The sequence below is a fragment of the Lemur catta genome, chromosome 3 (genome assembly GCF_020740605.2).
Source record: "Lemur catta isolate mLemCat1 chromosome 3, mLemCat1.pri, whole genome shotgun sequence".
NCBI lineage: Eukaryota > Metazoa > Chordata > Mammalia > Primates > Lemuridae > Lemur > Lemur catta.
In genome coordinates this window covers 49,095,189-49,113,975 of record NC_059130.1, presented here as the reverse complement: position 1 = coordinate 49,113,975, position 18,787 = coordinate 49,095,189, and the positions used below count along the sequence as shown (strand labels likewise).

The following is an 18,787-nucleotide window of genomic DNA, read 5'->3' as shown; positions in this document are numbered from 1 at the left end:
GCCTCTCAATTCTGGCCCTGTTATATCTGTTTGTTTCTATTTGCCAGTACATGTCTCTGGCAATGAAAGCTCCAGCAACCATATGGATACCACATATGATATTCCCTATATCTGAGTGTCCCCCTCATCTCCTGCCACCTACATGTCCCCTGATTCATCTTTTTCCTAGAGAAGTTTATAGTCTAGGATAAATAAAAAGAAGTGCATACAAGGAAGTGAACAAATGTTTTAGATGCTGTCACATTGTGCTACATATTGTGAGAAAGAAAGGAATAGTCACCTGGAGGACAAATCAGGAAATGGTTGCATGTCTGTCTCCCCTTAAAACTGTAAGCCGCTTGATAACAAGGATATATTAATCACATATCAGGAACATGGTATTTACTGAATGAATGAATGAAGTTATATAAGCAATAATGGGGAAAGCCTTAGCATTATAAAAATTATGAGAATGGCCATTTATTATTCTTAATACTTTAAGAATATGACTTGATATTTTGTCAATGATGCCAAAGTTGGATTCTAAGGGTATCATAAGTATTAATACCAGATTTCGTAAATAGCATTTTAAGGTTGTGAGGGCACAATTAAGTAAATATGTGTGTGTGTGTGTGTGTGTGTGTGTGCGCGTGTGTGTATAAAACTATTCAAAGCTAATATTTTTATCTGATGGTGATTCAAAAGTTCTCTTAATCTCTGCCTGATTTTGCTTCTTGTTACTAGAAGTCTCAGTAAAAAAATCTTTAAGGGAATTTGCTTTTCATATAACCTTTTGACTTCAGGCTGCTTTCTGACTTTCCTTCTTCAGAAACAAGGATTATAGAGGGAAAATAAGATTATGTTGTGTGTACTAATTTTCCTCTTTCCTTACTCTATCCACCTCAAGCTTCCATTACTCAGAAAGATGACTATAAGTTTCAAAAGGCTGGAAGCTAGAACACACACACACACACACACACACACACACACACACAGGGAGAAAAAAGAATACACTTAAGTGGAAAGCAGTTGTAGAGAAACAAGATTGCTTTACAGCCAAAAGTCTAACACATTTCAGCCTGTACCACTGTAACAGAAAGCCTCTCAGTTGGACCAATCACTAGAGACTCATATTCGGTGTTCTCAAAGCCCCACAAGATCTCATACTTTTTCCTTCAGAAATTCTGGTCATATAGCTACCAAAAAAGCATTAGAAGGGGGAAAGAGTCACAAGCATAACATTGATTCAACTTGCCCTGCAGTACACCATTAACCAAATATTTCTACAGTCAATAGGAGAGGAAAACAAACATACACATACAAAATTCCAATAATATATTTACTTGACTGTGTCAGTGTGGTGTTCTTTAGAAAGTAAACTTAGGTCTATATACTTAAAATGTTTGCATTTTAGTAATTACAAATAGATATTAATATAATAAATGATCACAGCTTCCAAAAATGACAATCGTATTTTTCATTATTACTCTTTTTCACATTCTTGTTTTCATTTTTACATTTGTTTTGCTTTTTTCCATGTAGCACAAAGGCAAACTTGAATCCAGTTTAAGGCAAAAAAGTGAAAAATTGAATTAATCAACCTTGAATTTAATATATTTTTACAGTAGATCAAACAGATATTGAACTAACACATGTTTTGATCCACCACTTGGTCCAGAAGAATGCATTTCTACCTAATCACATTACCTTCAAAATTAAGAAAAATCACAAATTCTATTCATTATCTTTTTTCTTATTCAGTATTCAGATGAATCTATCTGTAATTAATTTATCAAGAATACTTACCCTTTGCTACATAACAAACATGTTGTCTTTTATCTTAAGACGATGGATATGCGTGCATAAAAATTAAGGACATGTTCTAAAATAATCCCCAGTTTACTTCCATGAGCACTAGAAATAAGGGGAACTGTGGTCTATATTACTTTTTGTTACTTTCTGGCTGAAGTCAGTAAGTGCTAATTGTTAGAATTTATAATGAAAAATTCAGAAAGAGAATGAAATGGAAAGGAAAGTTAAAGAGGTTTCATAGAACAAGTCATAACCTAGGAGAAAAAAGGATTTTTTTGCATGTGTGTTTTCTTTTTTCTTAACTTATCAAAACTTGATTAAAAAATAAAATCATTAATCATAACTTCTAAGATACACCTTTACAACCATCAATCATTTCATAGAAAACTAATTTCAGCTCCCATTTATTCCTTAAAACTGTGATTTTAATTCATAGTTGTGCTTTTGTCTTTTTATTTGATTGTGAAATCAAGGATGTACTCATTTACTGAAGATTTACTTTAAATTTAGTAGTGTGTATAATAAAGCCATGCCATTTAGAAATGGAGTGTCAGAATGTTGTTTTTATTCAGATAAAAGTGATACATAGTAATACATTATGTATTAATGTATTTGTAACAAAATCAAACTAGTAATTGGAAAATATCTTTTTACATCACATGAATAAAATTGTCATTAAAATGTATATTTTTGAATTGAATTTCCTAGATTTTGTAATATAGATCTTTTGTATACCAAAACTCAATAAATTGGCATAAGCAATAAAAAAGGATAAAATATTACACCTAACAAATAAACAAAAATAGCAGCTTTACCTGTATTAGTAATTTTTTAAAAAAATTAACACAAGCATGGCATCAGGAAAAATATATTTTTGGATACACCTTTCAACTAAGCTATTTGCCAAAATAGTAACTAAGATGCGAAGAACCCAGGTGCTTTAGTGAACACTAAAATGTGGAGACTCACCTAAATTCAGCTATTTTAAAGTGCTAGTACAAAATAATCAGTGACAGATATATTTTCTGCTTCAAAGACACGTCTTATATTAGTGTTCTTCAAAGCATTCTATAAACAGGTGCATATACTCAAAACAAGTTAGGTAGTATTAGACAAAAGTTAACTGGATTTATATTGCACCTGGACTTCCAGTTCAAGTTTTTTTCTAATCTTAAAACTATAAGAAAATAGTTTTTCTTATCTCAAAACTATAAAAATATAAGCAATTAATGTTCATAAATAATTGCTTGGTGCATAGCCTGCTAACCAAATCTTTATTTTTAAATAAAGTTTTATTGACATATAGTCATCCTCATTTGTTTACCCATACATTATGGCAGCTTTCACACTACAAAGGCAGAGGGTTGATATTTGCAAAAGAGACCATATGGCCCACAAAATCTAAAATATTTAATATCTATTTATAGAAAAATTTTGTAGATGACTCAAGTTTTTTTACTAGTTAGAAACTTAAAGAAAAGATATTTAAGTTCTGTCTCTTAATACTCTTCTCTATAATTTGCCCCTTCCAAACTGATCTTCCTGCTTAATTTGGCTCCCTGTCTTCATCCTGTTGGCATATAATCCAATTGAGGCCTTCATAATATCATAAAAGGTAAATGTCATTTCTTTCTTATGAGAGAGGTCCTCATTTGCTAATCCATCCAGTTGATACATTCTATACTTAACCTATATATTTTTAACATTTTTCATCTCTATATTCCTACTGCGTTTCTGTTGGTAATAGGCAGGCTGCAAATAGAAAGTGAATTAAAAATCAGTACATACTATCTCACACCCATTGAGATAGCTACTATCACAAAGCACAAACCAAAATAACAAATGTCGATGTTGTGGAAAAATTGGAATTGTGGTGCACTGGTGGAAATGTTAAATGGTACAGCTGGTGTAGAAAACATTAAATTACCAAATGATCCAGCGATACCATACACGGATATATACCTCAAAGAATGGAAAGTAAGGACTCAAAGAGATATTTGTACACCAATGTTCATAGCAGCATTAGTCACAATATCCAAAAGGTAGAAGCAATCCAATGTCCATTGGGATGAATAAGCAAAATATGGTATATACGTACAATAGAATATTATTCAGACTTAAAAAAATAAGAAAATTCTGACACATGCTATAATATGAATGAACATTGAGGACATTATGCTAAGTGAAATAAGCCAGTTCTCTCTCCACCCCCAAAAAAGCAAATATCTAATTCCACTTATATGAGGTACCTACAGTAGTCAAATTCATAGAGTTGTTGTCTAATAAGTACAAAGTTTCAGTTTTGCATGAAGAAAGGAGTTCTCTAGATGAATGATGGTGATGATAGCACAACGTGAATGTAGTTAATGCTGCTGAAATGTTCACTTAAAAATGGTTAAGATGATATATTTTATGTTATGTATATTTTACAATTTTTTAAAAAGAATTAATTTAAAATAAATTTTTAAAAGGACACAGTTTTTTGAAAATCGTTATAAAAGCTATGCTAACTTAATGTATTGGTTAAGAACAAGTTTTTGGTTTCAGATGGACCCCAGTTCAAATCCAGGTTCTAGCATTTGAGGTCATTTAACATCTTTTGGACATAATTTATACATATGTGAATGGAGCTATCAATAATATCTATTCAAAATTACTTTGTGACAATTAAAAATAATTTCTGTACAGAATATAATATACCAAAATATGTAGCTACTATATTTATTATATTTATATGTATAAAATTCTTATTTGTTAATTGCATTTAAGTAGTTTTATTGTTTTTCTAAATATATCAAAACTTTTTAAAATTTATTTTGCAATCTATAGACTCTAGCACACTACCAAATATACTGTAGAAGCTTAAAAGTACACTTTAAAATGTGATCAGCCAACAATAACATTATAGGAATAAGAAGAGTAGAAAAGCACCTGACTATGGTATACTCTTTATAAAAGACAAAAGAGAGGCTATTGTTTTCCAGTGAAGGGAAACTGAACCAGAGATTAAATAGCTGTCAATTTTAAACTATGTCATTCTAGCATTGATAAATTTATCAATAAATATACACATTAAGGCTCAACAAAGAAAACTACCATGTAAATTTAAAAAAAAAGGAAGAGTAGAAACACAAAATAAAAACTTAAAGATTCAAGGAAACAATTTTCCAATTAAATATGACTTTCTTCCCATAAATCGAATGTATTAACATAATCTTTGACTGATTAACCCAAATATCAATATCTTGTTCTACAAATTTAACTTATGAATTAAGAGGTGGATGCACAATTTATCTCAGTAACACAAGCAAAATGAACATCTGGTAACTTTATGCCATGTAAGTTTGTGTATGATGGGGGTGGGTGTGAACAGAGCCTCTAATGTGTAATGTTCTTTCCATCTGCACACCAGGTGGCACTGCATGGTTAATCAGAAGATGATAACACACATCAAGATTCCTTACATATTTGGAGACAAGGTAAATAAATAATTTAAAACCTTTTTCTTAAATGTTCACAGTAAATATGCTTAATAATGTACTATAAGGGTTTATGAAATTACTATTGTAAATTAATCACTATTGCAAAATTGATTTCCCCATATATTAATTCCTGATATAACTTACAATATTACTAAGTAATATGAGTTTAATAAATTGAGAAAGAGTAACATAATCAAACCAGATTCTATTTGGGGAATCAGGAACAACATGATTGTGTTGGACACCCCTTAAACAATTCAAAAGCAAGATCTGGTGAAAAAATTGACTTGCTGTAAATTTCCAGTATACTGCTTGTAACATAGGGCTGATGCTTAAAAAATAATGGCTTAATAAAGTCTCTTGAAAGCAACGGTCTCACTTTAGAGCACACAGCTTTTAAGCATTTAAAGTAAAAGAAGCTGTTTAGATGTCAAAGAAAAAGAATACTAAACCATTTTATCTAATACTACTAACTAAAGATAGTGTAGCTTAACATGTATAAACAGGAAATAAGTAACAAGTTAGAAACAAATTATCCTGAAAAGTTTCCAGTTTCTATACTGTGGAAAGATTATTTCTAGAAAGAAATATATAGGATATATATTATAGAAATATGCCTAGTTTCCTCTAATTTGCATCAATCTCTGCCATTGCCGTACCATGTTTCACTTCTCTCTTACTAACACTTTTCCTAGTGTGTAAAGATCTTCCTTATTTTGCCAAATTTTACACAGCAGTTATTCATAAAGAGGTAAGACAAGGATAAGAACTGTGTGCTCTGAGGTGTGAAAATGGCCACCCAGTAGTACGCCTCCTAGCTGTAATTGAAAATCATCCTGCCTCGTACATATGTATGCAATGTAGTCTTGAATTATTCCACATTTGACTTCACTGAATTGGGGTGGGGATTAAGGGCTGTGTACTGTAGTGTTCCTTAGGTCTTCTATGACAATATCCACTATCTCAGTAACTTCTAATTTTGTTAATTATCCTAAAATTAACTAGACCTATAGGATGATTATCACATTAAAAAAAGTCATGATGCCTGTTAAGGACATCATGATACCTGTTTGAGTCCCCTCAAAATTCATATGTTAAAGCCCTAAACTCCAATGTGATGGTATTTGGAGATGGAGCCTTTGGGAGGTAACTAGTTTCAAATGAAGTCATGAGGGTGGGTCCCCCATGATGGGATTTGTGCCCTTAGAGGAAGACATACCACAGCTCTTTCTCTCTACATCCACATGAACCAAGGAAAGGCCACGTGAACACACAGGGAGAAAGCAGCCATCTGCAAGCCAGGAAGAAGTCCTTCCCCAGAACTCAGCCATGCTGACATCCTGATCTCCAACTGCTAGCCTCCAGAACTGTGAGAAAATAAATCAATGTTTGTGGTTTAAGCTACCAGTCTATGGTATTTCGTTATAGCAGCCTGAGCAGACTACAATATCCATAGTATATGTTAAATAACATCCCCTTCCAGGTTCAAATGATAATTTGCTATAGTAAAAAATTATAAGTGGTAGCCATAAGCAGATATTTAATGGTGGGAGAGGTCTATCTGGTGGTGGATTTAAGGTTAAATGGTATATTCAAACAGCTATCATAGACTGTTGAAAGTGAAAGTAAGACAATCTGCCTTATTCTGAACGCAGTCAGGAGCTACTAAAAATATTTGAGGCATTTATTAGGGCATAATATTACACGGAGAAGCAGAATGATTTAGGGTGACAAAGATAACCATCACAGGAACCAGGATTACTCTTACTGGCACGATTAGCATCATCTCCCATAATCAAACTATTTAAGAATTAGTGCCAGCATGGTGAGATTGGAATCAGATCAAGGAGATTTAGAGGTCTTTAAAATGGACTTACCTATGCATCTTGTAATATGGACTGAAAGAACTCCAGGTCCATTGATTCAGGTGTCTTCGAAGAGACACTGCCAATAATTCTGCAGATTCTTTTTGTTTTCCTCCTATACTTCTGAAGATGACCAGCCCCTACTGCCTGCTTCTGCAGATTAACATGTGCTTTCTATAGATATGTTAATATGATCAAAGAATGATTGCCCTACATCTATTTTATCTCCTTCTGGGGCTTTACTTGAACTCATTAAATGATGATTTAATGAACTCTCAGCTGGAATTCTATTTCCCTCATTTCCAAATTCTTGGGCGCCACCTCACAATTAGACCTAAGTACTTACGAGTGACACTAGATTAAGCAATATTACAAATTACAAAAAAGGGGGATTTGGAAAATATTCAAGACTCATTTTGTGCTTCCAACAAAGTCAGGTTCATTATTTTTAAATAACCTATTCATAATTGTGGATACTGTCTAAACAATTTCAGTTTTTATCAGGGGACAGAAGTAAAGAGGGTGATCTAAAAACTTTATTGCATTGTCTTCTAAATGAATAGAAAGTATATACTTTAGAAATTCCTAATTAAGAATAACTTTTACAGAGAAGAATTCTGGTGCTAAGAAGGCACAAGAGGTTTAACTAAAGGCCACACTGTAGCAAATTTAATACCACAATCTCTCAATGGATTTTCTTAATTGCAATTACCTCTTCTTCAGCTGTTATAATATTTGGAAATCTTCACATTTAAAAAAATATTATTTTCTGATGGTAACTGAAGAAAATCCAATTTATGGCAATAATAACAAAAGTGAGGTTAGGCCGGGTGCGGTGGCCCACCCCTGTAATCCTAGCACTCTGGGAGGCAGAGGCGGGTGGATGGCTTGAGGTCAGAAGTTCAAGACCAGCCTGAGCAAGAATGAGACTCCATCTCTACTCAAAATAGAAAGAAATGATCTGGACAGCTAAAATATATATATAGAAAAATTAGCGGGGCATAGTGGTGCATGCCTTGTAGTCCCAGCTACTTGGGAGGCTGAGGCAGGAGGATTGCTTAAGCCCAGGAGTTTGAGGTTGCTGTGATGCCACGGCACTCACTCTAGCCCGGGCAACAAAGCGAGACTCTGTCTCAAAAAAAAAAAAAAAAAAGAAAGAAGGAAAAGTGAGGTTAAATATAAGGACTAATTCTTTCAGAGTATAAAGTCACCATGTTCAAATATCTTGAGCAAGATGTTGAAATGTAGACAGCATCATAAGCTAACATGTTGGCTATCAGTCATTGTTAAAGTATAAATTTGTGAAATTTTTCCTACCTTCTCTATGAAACTCATTTTCCGTGCTTCAGTTGCCATTCACTAGTTTTCTTTCACCTTTCTTAGTCTTAATTTTCTTGTCCATAAAAGAGTGTTAAGAATATCCACCTCAAGGGCCATTTTAAGAGTTAATGGGGCCGGGCGCGGTGGCTCACGCCTGTAATCCTAGCTCTGGGAGGCCGAGGCGGGTGGATCGCTCAAGGTCAGGAGTTCGAGACCAGCCTGAGCAAGAGTGAGACCCCGTCTCTACTAAAAATAGAAAGAAATTATCTGGCCAACTAAAAATATATATACAAAAAAAAAAAAATTAGCCGGGCATGGTGGCTCATGCCTGTAGTCCCAGCTACTCGGGAGGCTGAGGCAGTAGGATCGCTTAAGCCCAGGAGTTTGAGGTTGCTGTGAGCTAGGCTGATGCCACGGCACTCACTCTAGCCCGGGCAACAAAGTGAGACTCTGTCTCAAAAAAAAAAAAAAAAAAAAGAGTTAATGGGACAGATTATATTAAGAATTGAGCATGGAATAATAGCTATTACTCCTACTACTACCAATGCTACCACTGCTAAAATCACTACTCTACTTGTTTATTTCATTAATAGTGTGATAATAAACTTATAATAATGTAAAATGCATTTCCCCTGGGTTTGCTCAATGCCATAAAAATTGCCAACATTTTTAAACATCCAATAAATTTATTCTGGAAAATAATCAAAACAGTTGCCTTAAAAATTAATGATTAAAAATACTTATAAGCTTCCTACTTTGTACCAGGCACTTTGCTAGGCACCAAAAAAAATCTATCATTGAATAGGGTAAATAGAATCATCAGCCTCCAAGAGTCCAACTTCTAAAGGTGGAAACAAACGTGTAATTAGTCAATTATAATACAGGGAAAAAGTGCTGTAATAAAGTACAAAGTCCAGTATGAACATGCAAAAAAGGAGCAGAAACATAAAGGTGTGGGAGGGCAGCAGGAGGAAAAGGCTTCATTTATCCAGGCTAAAAAGTGAACGTAGGGGCAAAGACAATATATATAACCCAAACATTTGTACCCCCATAATATGCTAAAATAAAAAATTTAAAAAAAAAATTAAAAAATAAAAAGCAAAGGTAGGGCGTGGATCACTCCAAGTAAAGGGTTGTTTGATTTTTTCTTGCCGATTTTCCTGAGTTCTAAATAGATTCTAGTTATCAGTCCTTTATCAGATGTGTAGCATGTGAAAATTTTTTCCCATTCTGTAGGTTATCTGTTTGCTCTTGTGAAAGTTTCCTTGGCTGTGCAGAAGCTTTTTAATTTAATCAGGCTCCATTTATTTATTTTTGTTGTGGAACAACATCATATAGAAAAATAACCTCTAAGCTAATAACTTAAATATGAAAATAGAATTCAGGACCATGTTCAAAAATTGTGGTAAAAAATAGAGAAAAGGTAAAACTGGAAACAGTTCAGAATGACTGACACACAGAATTTAATGAGTGAAGTGACTGACTGGAGACATAAGCTGTGGCCAAATCATGAAGAACATTGAAAGCGTTTATAGAGTCTTTTTCTTTATCCAGAAGGAAACAGAGAGCTATGGGAGGGTTTTAATGAGGAATAATGATCAGATCTGATTTTAGCAAGATCACTATTTCCTTTGTATGGATAATTGTGTTTAAAGAGACTGGTTAGGAGGCCACAGCAGTTCTCCACTAGCACTGAGGAAAGGAGGTGGTGATACAAGAAGTGAATTAAAGATGAATCTTTCAGGTAGACACAGTAAAGCATTTGATGGTAAAACAGTGACTATTCATCTCTAGAATATCTTCCTGCAGGCCCTGCTCCATGGTGTCTACTGTGACTGTCATCATAAATTTCATTATGGTTTCTCCTTAAGCCTTTATCTCTCCTACATTTTAAAAATAAAAATTCAGAAAAAAAACCTTTTCAGAATAATATATAAAGTTTTATCAGTTATCATAAACTGTCTTAGTGGATGTTCGTTCCCTTACATGCTTGCTAACTTTTTCAGCACTACCCTGTTTGTAAGCATATGAAAGGGAAACTCCCAGAAGATGGACCATCAGAAAGAGGAAAAGAAACGGGCTCCTCTGAAGCAAAGACTAGGGGTCCAGCCCCTCAGTCTTCTAGAATAGTACTTCATAAACCTAGCTCTAGAATAGAATCACCCTCTAAGCTTAAAAAAAAAAAAAACTATACCCATGCCCAGCCCAGCCCACCACATCCCTCTCCGCAAGTTGTACAATATGGCTGCTCTGTTTGAATCTGTTATGATTTTCTGACACAATTTAATACCAAGGGAAAAAATGACTTCAGATTTCTTTGTATTTTTAATTCTTATCACAGTGCCTGGAACACTGCAGTCATTCAATGTATATATTTATTTCATGTAACTGCTATTTATTGATAAGTTTTGGACATACTATGAGAAAAAGGTCATTAGTGCCTCAGGGTCCTTAACATATAGCAATGACTATCAAACTTTATTAAGCCACATTTTAAAAATGCATTTTATTTTTAATGCAGTGTTCATGTGTCAACACACACATCAAAAACAAATACAAAAAAATTGAAAAATATTTTTCACAAAATAAGACTTATCCTAACCATGGGCAACACATTTTGATATTCTCTATTCCATTATTTTCTCATTTTTATAAAATAGAAAGAAACAATGATTGTAACCCATTATATTGATTTCAATACTGACCAAAGGGAACCATACAATATTTTTAAAAAGACTTATATAGTAGATGTTCTAACTCTACTTCTGAACATTGACAGTAACACACTGTGCAGGTGCTTTTATTTCAGTAAAAATACCAACATTTTAGAGTCTTTAAAAAAAAACATTATTACGAATATAACAGTGTAATTTTGAATAAGACATAGGCTTTATCTCACTACTTAGAGGAAAACAAACCTCTCAAGGGTAAAGAGACATACATACCTCTTTAGAACTAACAATGATACACATACAATGAGAGAATTTCCCTAATGGATTCTGTTAGCATTACTTAGGGAAAAATCTAAAAATGAAAGACTTTTCACTAGCAATATCACTTGCAATATTAAAAATCAGAAAATATAAGAACACTCTTATGTTAATACAACGGGTTTATTGAACTACCCTTACTAAGTCATACTTAATAAAAAATATTTTTTCTTTCACATAATCTAACACACAATAAGATGGCAGTTATACATACAGATCTGTAACTCTGCCATTCCCAACAACAGAAAGAAAAAGCACCTTCACATTTATTAAAGACTCTATGTAACCAACATGTATACACTAAATCTTAGGTGTATTTCCTTTGCTATTACTTTACTGATCTCATGTGTCAATGGTGAGGCACACCTGTGAAAGAGATCTTTATTTATCTCCTCCTTCCATATCTATTATCCTCTTTCTCTATAACACTGGAAGTTTAATGGAGAATATATCCCTCCAGGTAAGGCTACATTTCCCAATACTCTTTGCTTTTGGTATGCTTTTATCATCAAGTTACAGACAATGAGATTAAAGCAGAAGTGATATATGCAACTTCTGAGTCATAAACTTATGACGACAGGAGCTGCCTTCCCTCTTTCTCACTTCCACTAGCAAGAATGTGGACATGGTAACCAACCATACACCAAAGATGGAATTCAAGTATTAAAGATTCCTCACATTGTTACATGAGAGAAAACTAAACACATATATTGTTTTACCCTCTATTGATTTCTTAAAGTGACCAAACCTACATCAAATAATATGAAATTCCTATTCTACCATTTACTCCTCCCAACTCATTGAGAAATGGTAGATAAAATAAGTGAATGAAGTTTAATTACAAAACAGAAACAAGGCTAATGAACAAAAGCACATAAGGATGTGAGGCTGTCCAAGTAACAGGCAGTTATATGGTAACAGAAAGGTCATAAATTCCCAAATCGACAATCAAGAATGTCAAACAAACATTTCCTGAGGATAAGCTACTTGTCTTCTACGGACTGAAGCTTTTTTTTTTTTTTTTTTTTTTATGACACGATGAAACTTTCCTGTGTATATTTCATACAAAATACTGAAATAGAAAATAACTGCTTTCCTCACATCACTACACCAAAATGTCAAAAAAATCACTTCTCAGCATGAAAATGAACAGCAACATAAATATGAAAGGACTCTACATTTTACATGTTGCATTCACACCTCAGTGCAGAGTCAAATGGAGACCATTGTATTGTGAACAGGTATAGCATTATCAAGTAACATATGTAAGGGGACTTAATGGAATGAAATAAAAGGAAAAAAAAGCTGAAACATTATTGATTCAGATGGAAGGTATCTCTTATGGCTATAACTACTCATAGTGATATACCATTTAATTGTTCTCAATTTTTGTAACACTATTTCTTATGCAATTAATTTGGAGATATTTCAATGTATTGGTTATTTATTTAGCCCATATTTTTTCAGTACAGAGATTCTTTGTAGATAAGGTTAGTAGAATTACATGTAATTATATTAGCATATACTTGAATAATGGAAAACATATCCTTTAGGTATAACTTCTGTAGGAAAGCAAAATGGTGAATTTCAAATAGTTATTTGATAACATCATCAATATTTCAGACCTAATTCCTTACTAAATTTTTCACTTATTATTGACCAAGCATTTCTGAACATGTGTTTGTTGAGAATAATAGAAATATACTGATCTAACATTGCTGGTATTAGTAGAATATACTTTACAGACATTGGCCCTACTTCTTCACATTACACTCCCAATACAAATGTAATGTTGAAATGTAAAACTAAATTCAGGTATAGCACTTCTAAAACTCTAGTGAAAATGTGAGACCTTTTCTCCTTCCTATTCTTGATGTACACAATGATTATTATATTTAAATGAAGATAATGTAGATGAATACTGATGACAATGGCACTCACAAGTTACTGAAAGGAAGTAAGTTAAATACAGACATTTAGGAACTAGAACACAAGTGCAAATTATTTAGAAAATTTTTCATCTAAATAAAAAGGGTGACAGAGACGGTCTTAGACTTGGTAGCAATTATATGGTAAGATAATAAATACATGGCACTCTAACAAGAAAATTTTAGCAGGCAATGAAGCATTAATGATGATTTCATTCTAAAAATGCAATGGAAAAGGATAGCCCCGAAACAAACATTACCCAGTGTGTGATCACTTAAAGAGATGAGAAAAGTTTTTGTCTTTATGTAAGTCTATTATTTAGATATTCATACTGAAAGAGTGTGAATTGTAAAAGAGAAAGACAAGGTAAAAACCATGAGGATGGACTTATATTAAAAACGAGGGCCGGGCATGGTGGCTCACGCCTGTAATCCTAGCACTCTGGGAGACCTAGGCGGATGGATAGTTTGAGCTCAGGAGTTCGAGACCAGCCTGAGCAAGAGCCCTGTTTCTACTAAAAATAGAAAGAAATTATATGGACAGCTAAAAACATATATAGAAAAAATTAGCCAGGCATGGTGCTGCATGCCTGTAGTCCCAGCTACTCAGGAGGCTGAGGCAGGAGGATTGCTTAAGCCCAGGAGTTTGAGGTTGCTGTGAGCTAGGCTGACGCCACGGCACTCTAGCCTGGGCAACAGAGTGAGACTCTGTCTCAAAAAAGAAAAAAAAAACACACTCAATCTGTCATAATTATCCACAGCACATCATATGGGTGAATAAATATAAAATGCATGAGACAAGGCCAAGTTAAATCAACTTTTTCTTCTCTCTGGTCTCTCAGTAAATAATAAGTAGAATAAAAAAATGTTAGAAAATTCATTCTCCATGGGATATTCAGATAAAATACAGAATAACAGTGCCCACTAATTGCCTTGGAGCTATACATTGTGCATGAGACTTTCAGAGCTATGATTGAACATCTTTAAAATTCGACCAAATAAAATTTTTAGGAAATTTTGAAAAATGAATAGAAAAAAGAAAAACAGTAAATTCTGTCCTTCATTGTCAATTTAGTTAATTATTTTATCATAAAAAGGAAGCTACGGCATATAGAGAGACTCTGAGCTTCAGTGGCATGACTTGAAAACATTTTGCTTCTTAGAAACGTCCATAGGTGATGATGATGTGGTGAGACAATGGGAAGAGAAAAGACTCGCTTGTTGAAGTTTACCCATAATGAAGACATAGCATCAAAACTACTTATAAAATCAAAATTTAGTTATTTGTCCAATCATTTCTGTCTGTTATTCCCTGAACAAATGCAATTTCCATCACGAAGATGTCTGAAGGCAGTCATTATTCATATTGTTAGGAAATAAAAAAATACATTATAAATAAAAATATTTAAAAGTTAGCTTCTCACCTATTCCAATGAAAGCAGCTTTGTAGCCTTTTTCTTTCAAAGTGCTGAGAGTCATTTCATTCACTGAAAGGCTTTTACCACAAATTATCTATAAGAAACAACATTTTGAATAATAAATTTTTGCCACTTGATTAATTAAAACCTTAATATTTAACATCAAAAAGAATGTAAAGTTGTTCAAAAATTATCTATAAGATTCCATATATCATATGTGGAAACATTTTTATCCCTTAGTATATAGGCTTACATTTACATAATATTATATAAATAGAACATGAACATGTTTTATTAAAGGCTAAAAGCAGAAGAGCTGGTGTAATTAAAGTCAAGTCAGTAAACTTTCATAGCTTACTTTTTATGTTCAAAGCCCTATGTGGGGTACTTTAAATAATAAAATGATAAATAAGACACAGTTCCTGCATAAATGTATAGTCAAACAGGGGTAGAATATATACATAAATAAATATAATACAAAACAGAGTGTGATCACATGTGTATGGGAGTTCAGAGTATGGAGATATTCATTCTAACTAAGGTCATAAGGATGTGAAGCCAGAGAGGAAGTGGGATTTCAACAGGGCCTTTAAAAAGAATAGACAGGATTTTGATAGGAGAAATTGTTGAGGGAAGATGAACAAAGTCAGGAGGTAGAACGTAGTCACCCCTATTAAAAATCACAGTATTTTGTTCAGTTCGCAGACATCAGTCAATTTTCAGAGCTGGAATCTGATGACCAAAGAGGTGGCTGGGTCCCCAGGAGGAAGAAGCCTGCAACATCCTTCAAGTAAACAATGTAATGATTCCCGTCATCCTTCCCCAAAGGGAACTATGGCCATTCACCCAGGCAACTGTGCACTGGGAAAATGGGAATAATCAGCCATTTCAAGGACTACTTAACACAAGTTCTTCATCAACAGTGATACCTGGAGACACAAGAAGGAGGACTTGTGGGGTAAGGTAAAAAATGGAGCCTGACTAAAGTTTGGTTCATTGTGTGCCCACTGAGACCATGACCCAGTCAGCCATTATTCCACCAGGCTCCCAGTGCATAACTGAAATTTTTACACTTGTGGGTTGCGGTAATCCCTGCATTGAGTCTCTCATCTTTTAAGTGCTATAATAGCTACAATAGTTGGGAAGGTTACATGGAAACATCTGAAAATCCAGCCAAGAGAGGAAATCAAACACAATATCATATCCTGGATACAGATAGGATGGGGAGAAATGGTAGTGGTCCCTCTCATATCTTCATTTATTTCACCAGCCTGGGCCCTGCTGGGGCCGGATGATACCTGGAGAATGAATGTAAACTACCGCAGGCTTAACTAAAGAGTAACCCTGATTGCAGCTTCTGTAACAGATGTGGTATTATTGCTAGAGCAGATTTATACAGCAATGGGCACACTGCATGTGGCCACTAATTTGGCAAATACACACTTTTCCCATTCCAATTAGAAAATTCAGATCCACAGAGTACAGATAAGAATATTCATTTACAGTTTTGCCTCAGGAATATGTCAATAGTCTTCAGTAATAATATATGTAATCTGAAGCGACAGGGACATCCCACAAAACGTCACAGTGATTCATTACATTGACATCATGCAGATCTGACAGCTTGAGCAAGAGGTGGTGAGTGTGTTGGAGACTTTGTTAAGACACCTGTACTCCAAAGGATGAAAGATAAACCTACAACTGGACACTCAAGTGAAGTTTAGAGATTCAATTGTCAGGTATGTGCCAGTATATCCCAGTTAAAGTAAAAGACAAATAACTGCATCTCACATTCCTTACCATAAAGAAGAAAGCACAATACCTGGTAGGTTTCTTTGGATTCTGAAAGCAACATGTTCCTAAAAACAAAAGTCTCTAAGCTCAGTCACAGAGGAAGAACAACTTATATTCATGAAACAATAATGCATAGAGGATTTAACTGCATAGAGTACTTAACTAAGTGTAGGGCTTTCTTCTAGGTACTACATATACTGACTGACTCATTTAATCCTCACAACAGCCCTATGAAGTGTTAACAGTACCTTCATTTTACAGATGATACTAAAGGACAAGAGTGATTAAATAACTTTCATTGAAGTCACATATATAGTTTAATTTCAGAGCCAACATGTGTCTATGCTCTTATGTCTCTTGAGGTCAAAGGGAAAATGCAGGGCAGAGCTGGCACCATCTTCGAAGGCAAAGAACAACATGATGTATGGGGAGACCTACTGAAAAGGTAGTGCTGCTAGAGTATAAAGTGCAAAGCCAGAAAGGGAGTGAAAAATAGGGGGAGAAGATGACTGGGACTAGATCACAGAGGGTCATTTTTTTCTTCCTAAAATATATTTTTATATTGGCAGATATGGTAACTGAAAGTTTATAATAAAGGGACAACCAAGGTTAGATTAATAAGTCATATTCAAAATTCTAGAACATATCAAATATCACAGAGTAAACTGGAACATTAATTAAATGTACATTAGTAAAACATTTCATAGTAAGTATCTAATAATGATTATTACTATTAGAATTAGTAGAATTAGAAGCTTTTAAAAGTATTTAATAGTGAGGTTTTAGAATTTTAATTTATTCTAACTTTTAAAGAATGGATATTTTCTTTAAAAAATATGAAAAATTTCACTATTTATTTTATAAACTAAATAACCTTTATACCATTATATATCAAAAGTTAGACATGAAAAAAGTAACAGGTCCAAACATTATAATAAAATATTAGCAAATTGAATAAGAATGCAATTTCCAAAGTTGAGCAGTGGAATGTCCGGCCAAAAGGTTAATTAGTGGGTGTGAACCTCAAAATTCTTAATGTTAGGTTTAGTTTATTCACTGCCTTCGCAAGAAGACTGAAGAAAGACCTTCCACTCTTCTTTAGGTGGTGTATGGAAGGGGGGCACAACAGAAGTTTAGTTAAGTAGTGGCCTTCTGTGATTTATCAATAGGGAATGAAGACATCCCAATCTTTCCACCATAGTAAGTGAAACATGCCTTTCAGCTTGTAGCACATAGGAAAGATGCACAGATATTCCATATTTCTACAGTCTGATTATCCTAATAGGCAATAGTATGCAATTGGGGAAAGAAAAAAGCTGAATTTTCCTTTTATGTGGAAAGCTGAAAAGACAAGTTCCTTGGCTCTTGCTGTTAATCTAGTGGGACTGAGAACAGCAAGACATTACTTTACCAAGGAGAGATATTGTGGGAATGATGGAGGCTAACTGTCATTAGGCAGCACTGGAAATCAGTGCAGAGCAATGATAACAATATTCAACAGAGTGACTGACAGGCACCAGGACTCCTCCCTCTCTATGATTGGGAATCTATTCAAATTTCCCTTTCCTAAAAGCTTTGGCTTTTGAGCATTTGCCATGCAGGAAATAACCCACTCTCAGTCAGAAAGAATTAGGAGGAAGATTCTTTTACCAAAAACAAAAAAGGTAAAACTTCGCTGACATTATACCTTGGGAAATTGAGCTGAGACATGTGAAAATTAACTAAAACTAGAATAACAGGACAATTACAGACAACAAAAACATTCCTGTGGCTGATACGGTATGGAATCTGAACGTTATTTGTGAAACAGATATGATGCTAGAAAAATTACATGGTGGGCATTTTGTTTGTGTTTTTGTTCCTTTTTCCCTCATACTTTTAAATATGTAATATTTTACATCTTGATTTTCTCAGATACAGATTACAGTATATATTCTGCCCTCCTCTAATGGCTTTAGTAACATATAATTAGATACTTCTTAGCTAAATTCAGAATAAAAATTCACTCCACTTCAAGTTCATTTAATAGTTAATACTTTAATCCAACAGAAGTTCTGAATATCATATATTATATACCCTAAGACAAAGTTCCATCTATTAAAACATATACTTTGGAATTTGATGAAAACTTTCTGTATATCTATATAACATGTTTTCATATATGTAATGATACTTATGCAGGACAAAGGTTGACAGATT

General features: G+C 33.8%; 1 protein-coding gene across 2 annotated transcripts in view; it reads right to left on the bottom strand.

The window, feature by feature from the left end:
- Nucleotides 1–18,787, bottom strand: part of DPYD (dihydropyrimidine dehydrogenase) — a 797,518-nt gene that overhangs the window by 532,219 nt on the left and 246,512 nt on the right. For both annotated transcript variants that reach the window (XM_045547468.1, XM_045547470.1), the window contains exon 8: nucleotides 14,801–14,888. In XM_045547468.1, coding sequence (XP_045403424.1) covers nucleotides 14,801–14,888 — 88 coding nt within the window. The remainder of the gene's footprint in view (nucleotides 1–14,800; nucleotides 14,889–18,787) is intronic.